Source organism: Arachis hypogaea, chromosome 11 (genome assembly GCF_003086295.3).
Source record: "Arachis hypogaea cultivar Tifrunner chromosome 11, arahy.Tifrunner.gnm2.J5K5, whole genome shotgun sequence".
Classification (NCBI taxonomy): Eukaryota; Viridiplantae; Streptophyta; class Magnoliopsida; order Fabales; family Fabaceae; genus Arachis; species Arachis hypogaea.
The window spans coordinates 136,785,862-136,792,236 of NC_092046.1; the positions used below are offsets into that span (position 1 = coordinate 136,785,862).

General features: G+C 33.6%; 1 protein-coding gene across 1 annotated transcript; it reads right to left on the reverse strand.

Moving 5' to 3' along the window:
• Nucleotides 1-3,230: 3,230 nt before the first annotated feature.
• LOC112722844 (alkaline ceramidase) lies at nt 3,231-5,585 on the reverse strand. The gene is made up of 3 exons (XM_025774022.2): nt 5,309-5,585; nt 4,507-4,829; nt 3,231-4,033 (listed from the first exon to the last, which is right to left on the reverse strand). Exons 2-3 carry the CDS (start codon nt 4,755-4,757, stop codon nt 3,520-3,522), a joined length of 765 nt encoding a protein of 254 aa, XP_025629807.1. The 5' UTR covers nt 4,758-4,829; nt 5,309-5,585; the 3' UTR covers nt 3,231-3,519.
• Between the last annotated feature and the right edge of the window lie 790 nt (nt 5,586-6,375).

The window sequence follows — 6,375 nt, forward strand, 5'->3', positions numbered from 1 at the left end:
CATGTCTCAGCTTGAGGATGATGGACTAATGGCTAACCGTTTAAGTAGCCTATCTCAAATTTCGAATATTTTTTTTGTTTTTTTGTTGGCGTCAACTCAAAATTCGATCTCATTCGATCGCTTTCCATGTACTCACGTCGAAGTACAGTGTCTTTTGAAGAGAACAATGAAAATGAAAATAAATAAAAGCTGATGAGAAAAAAAAAGACACACCCACACACACACATCATGTATTATTAAGTGATTGATTAAATGATTATTCTTATCTATTTATTCAAGTCATGAGAATCTTGTAGTAGTAAGAAATCAGTATTCTACAACTTCCTTGTAAGTTATACGCATAAGTCACACTGTACAAGTAACTTACCTTTATAAAATGAGATAAATCACAATCTTAGCTTAGGGTATTTGCCATGGCGCGTTGTCTCTTGTTCTCAATTACTTAGCATGAAATAGGATTATTTTGACGAAGCATGCACGCAGGTAAAGGTTTATTCTATGTTACACTACTCAAATAGCAACGAAGAAGAAATTAAAGTGCTTTAGACATGCACTTTTGGAAGACATAAGGATTTATATTAAGGGTGTGTTTGGAACGCATCAAAGGGAGAAAAGAATTCTATTTCCCTTAAAAAGTGAATTCTTATTTTATTTCAAATTTAAATTCATGATTTGAAACAATTAATTGCATGAATGAAATGCATTTTGTGTTCTTTACTATTTTATTCTTGTGTTTTTTTATTTATCTTTTCTTATTTATTTATTAAGAATAATTTTGACATTTCAATCTTTAGTATTAGTAGAATTGTAAATAAGACTTTCTTTGGTCTAATTTATTTGAACATTAATTTGAGATTTTTTTTTTTTTTGAGAATTGAAAATGACATTTTTATTATAGAATTTAACTAATTTTTATTATAGGATTTAACTAACTTGTGCCTTAAAGACACATTTCAAAAATATAATAATAGAAACTTTTTAATATTTTTGATGTATTCATTGACAGAGGTGAGAAATTCGAGAAGAGACAAAGACACGAGGAAGAGTTTCCACAGCGAGTCTAACAGGCTCCTCCGTTGAGTCAAATAGATTTGCTCCAAAGTTTGGTGACGCGAACGAGTCTTCAGTAATGCAATCAGTATCCTCTGATGAGCTTAATGAAGCTTGTTTGCAAGAAGGCTCATCTGGGTTGTAAAATATGACAACGTGAGGAAGCTTAAAGCTCACCCTCTTCTGTGACTTGCAGCTTAAGCTTCTCACAATCGATGACTCTTCGTTTTCTTGATGATGCTGCTTCATGGTTCTGTCCAAGTATAAACTGTCTTGAGCTTCACTTATCAAAGATCTACGGAGTTGAGATTGATTGAAGCATGGGTGCACCTTTTTCTTAGAATGCTTATTAGAGCTAGGAGAAGAAGCTTTCATCCAATCTTCTAGAGTCACAACCTTCTTCTCACTCTTAGCTGCCTCAACATCCATATTTTTTTTACTTCTCACATAATCTGACAATGATGATCCTCTTCCATCTGTCACAGCAACTGAGTTAGATTTTTCAGCCGATGTTGGGTGGCGCAGAGTGCAGAGGCAACCACCCATTAGTATGAGGATGAGAAATGAGTTAAAGAGTATAGTCTTAGGAGAATAACGTCATCAATCATAAGGAAATTGAGTCCGCTTAGTATCTTTAGCGGGTTATATAGAGGGCTTTTAAATGATATTTTTTTAAAAATATTTTTTAAAAGATTTTTTATAAAAATAAAAGTGATTTTATATTTAAATATTTCATATAAAAAATCTTTTTATTTATTAATTATGTTTAGATAAAATAAAATAAAAGTATTTTTTTATTCATTTATTATGTGAAAAATATTTTTTTTAAAAAAAAGATATAAATTATAGTTTTTTAAAAAAGATATTTTTTTATTTTTTAATGCTTTTACTTTTACTATTAGAAATTTACCAAAAATATTTAAAAACAAAAGAAATTTTTTTTTTGGTCGATGGATTGGATAACCCCCAATCCTAGATTACACACTAACACACCCACTCACACGCACTAACCTAGCCACCAACCACTGCTAGAATTCGAACTTGTGTGGCTTTGGATTGAGGCAAATACTTTTGCCACTGAACCACATGCCTCGGCCACTCTTGAAAAATTCCGAGACGGAGAAAACTAGATACTAGAGCCAAGAAATCAAATGAATCTTTCTGGCAACATGGCGGCTTGGTTATTGTCGTTGTTTGTGTTTTTCTAAGTACTACTTAGCTCTAGTTATCAACAAAATACTCATACGATTTGCTTATATAAGAATTTGACTTCATATCCATATAATTTAAAATTTTACTTTTAGTATTTTGGATGATATGAGGATACAATGTTACTATCGATTCTTTATCATCAATGCTTCAAAGAATGCATAGTACAAGAATTTTGACAGGACAAAATCTGGTGGTAATATTGATGGGATCAAAATCACATAATTACCAGCTAAAACACAAAAAAAGAAAAAAAAAATCACAAAATAGCTTAACTAGTTGACAATCAGCTGAAATTAACCTTGAAACTTGCAACTGAATAGTAAATACCACTATGCTTTACAATTCACAAGATGTTTTTACTAAAAAAATAGAAAAAATAAAAGATAAAAAGGGGAGCCGGGAGGGGGAGGGTGGAGGAAAGAGAGGGTAATCCCTTTTTTGAATTTCTTTTAATTATGCATAATTGCATTGCAACAAAACTGCAATTCAGTGTGTGCAGCAAATATTTACAGTATTCCGTCCAAGAATATAATACAATAGAATATAATATATAATTGAATTCAGATTCTGGGAAAGTTTGACTCAATTCACCAACATAAATTCAGGTCAGGCCCAGCACTTTCATTCCATAAACTAGAAAAGTATTAAGCGCGAGTGTTAGACTAAAAAGAAATATACATTTCAATAGCACAAAACACAAATCTCAAGTCCCAATTAGCTCGTAGATCATTATAACAAGAGTAGCCCTGGCGAGAGGCATAAACACAAGCAAAATCGAGCCCCAAAAAGACAACTTAGCATCAAATATCAGAAGTGCCAACTTTCTTGAAAGAAAAAATCTTCTGTGAAAGCAACAGCAAGCTGTATATGGTATTTATGAGCGCTTCAAAAAAGTTGGTAATAATAATCTAATATGAAGCTTATCACACACCTGATACGGTTACACAAGACACCAAACAGTGTTAAAATTTGACTCAACTTGCGAGCCCAACAACATGCGGCACTGCAAAACTATCTTTTTGGTTGTCATAAAATTTTAGAGCTATCAAAGGTCCAGGCACAAAATAGTATCCGTAAGATAAATATGGTACATGTCCTACTTCTAGAAAGAAATATGTAAATACTCAATCAACATTGTAGCCGATCTAAACCAGAAAAGAGAAAATAACCTAAGATATCATAAACCGTTTTTGCTAACAACTTATCTGGCAAAATATAATGACAGAGAAGCTTCCCTTCTTCTGCTACAAGTTTCTCTCACTGTCCTTTTGGTTTCTCAATCTTCACATAGGGTAAAACACCCATAAAATATACAATTTTTGGAGACCACTCACGCTGTTGAGCACGGCAAAACATCAAGAATGTGTTTGCAAAGTACAAACTGAAACCCATGAAAGCATGCCACAAAGCGTGACCCTGTGGGTTAATAGGCCAACTGGATATCTCCTTGCAGAAGAAACGATCACAGAACCAAAATATACTGCCCAATACAAGATTGGCTATAAATAGCTTTGCAAGCCGCTTGGCAGCAACATCTTGAGTGTAAATGTAATACTTGTACATTCTTGGAATGCAGAGGAGACAGAGTACGACATAGTGCATTTTGAAGCCGACACTAAAACGGAAAAAGGAATGTGCAATGGCAAAAACAACACCGTATAGAAAGAGGAAGGTGGGCATCGTACTGCGATAATGCCAATCTGGAGAGTGGAGAATGTACATGTACAGCAGCACCTCCCATACCATAGGAGTTTCATCACTTTGCTGTTGCCTAAATTAAAGTACAACATCTGAAAAATAAATAGTCATCCAAAACAGACAGACAATGAAATAATGATGGCCAACCTACCCATTTGTATAAGGGATGGACACCATAGCACCCTAGTACTATTTATTCAGCAGAAGAAAAATGTTATTGAGGATTATTAATTCTCAGGGACTGCATAAATGCTGATATACTTATTATGCATAAAAGAAAAGTAGTTTTTATGCTGGTAAAACTATAGCCATATTGATGGTGTAGAGCATGAGAACAAATTCTATACTTCTGATTAAATATATCCCCATGAAAATATGTGGCTAGGGATGATAACATATCTCTTGAAAATGCTCTACTTTTCAAATTTTCAATATGAAAATTCTAGATAACAAAAATGTACAATACCAAGAAAACTGGAACAAAATGGAAATTAAAGAAGCAAACATAAAAAAATTACTAAACACAGGACAGAAATTAAAACTTACACATTTTGCAGTGTCGCATGGTACGACATACTTCCAATGGCAAGTATCATATTGGATACATGAAGAATGCTAAATCTTTTCTCGAATCGTTGTCTAACAGCATTTATAAGACCAATCAGAGCCAAAAGGATTGTCGGAATGTTGGAGATAGTATTATAAAATTCTGCAATGTAAGGCAAATATACATAGTTCTTTTCACAACACTCTGTAGTGGATGTGACTGGACCCCAGAAGCTTGAAGTTTCCACCATTCTCCTCTACAGCCTGATGACACCTCTTTCTTATAAGTATATTTCAGCTGCAGAGCGCCAAAACAAACAGTCCTACAAAACATGTGGCAACACATCAAACTCCAATAAACCATACAAGCAGCAGCCATGAATTTCTGATACCAGCTCCAAGTGTGAGTATAACAAGAATAATGGTATCGGGCGTATAGGATCTATATAAGAATCACTATCTTGCGAGTTACAACAATAACCAGGTAGCTAGAGAATCGAGAAAGGAACCGCAATACTCCACATAATGATTAATGAACACTCGAAAGTTGAAAATAGCTAATTAAAATGTGGATGTTCGATTAATATTACAAACGTACACACCTTAATTAACACACTTGACTATAGTAGTAAAACCGGAAGTTAAAAAATAATTATAAAAAAAAAAGAAATCACAGTAATCGACGAAACTATGAAACTTAAATGGATCCATAATGTTTTGATCCAACAGTGAAGTTAAGCAATCGTTTCAATTCAACCAAAGTAAATAGGAGGTAGCAGAAGGAGAAGAAAGAAGAACCTACCTCAAATGAATCTGAATCTGAATCTGAGGAAGAGAAGGAGGTATGCTGTGTGCGAATGAGAACACAAACGCAACGCAACTCAAACGAAACGCGCCCACTCAAATCACAATTTCGCAACCCATAATTTTCTAATTCCAATTTCCAACCACGCCACAATCCACAACCCTGGACTACGCCTAATGCCTATGGTCTATGGACTGTAATAGAAACAACGAAACGGCACACTATGCATGTCGTATTTGGCAAACAGGCCAGAACAACAAGTTAATTCCAAATCGGGTCGGTAATTGCTAATAATCTTCATATATTTGTGGCCCAATGTCATACGAGGCCTCAAATTTTCAATTTCGGTCCAAGTCTTTTCTGTACGTGTGGATCGTGGGTGTGAGTTTTAGGATTAAGTAGACACATAATTAGAATTTAAGTTGACAGATTGTGGTTCAGAAATTTGTTAGTTAAAAGAGTGGTAGTTATTACAGTTAGATTGTTGTGACAAGTCAGCATGACTAATTATGAGTTAGTTGAGGTTATTGGCCAGCTGGCTTAAGCTAAGAGAAGTTAGTTAGAGTTGGTTAATCATAGCTATAGCCTATATATAAAAAGAAAAATAATAGAAAATATCAGAATTTATTGATTTTTGCTATCATTTGGCCATCAACTTAATTTTTTTAGTATAGTTTTTTAGTTTAATAATTTAATAACATATTTTATTTCACATTTTTAATTATTAATGGTTAACTAATGACAAAAAATAATAAATTCTGATTATTTTCTAACATTTTCATTCTTCGTATAAAAAAGCATGTGTAACAAGTAATGCATGATTTTTCATATTTCGCAATTCAAATCAAAGAGCTTTATCTCCCACACTCAGCATCTCTCTCTTTCTTCTTTCTTCGATTTAAATGAGTCTGGTACATAATTTTATCAATTTAATTTATTGGACATTAGCGGAAAAGAAAAAATAAAAAATTAGGAGGCATATGGAGTGATGGATGGAGGCGCCTGATTGAGGGTTTAAGGCAGCTCAATAATTTGAATTCCATGGACCCCTTCTGTGGACCTTC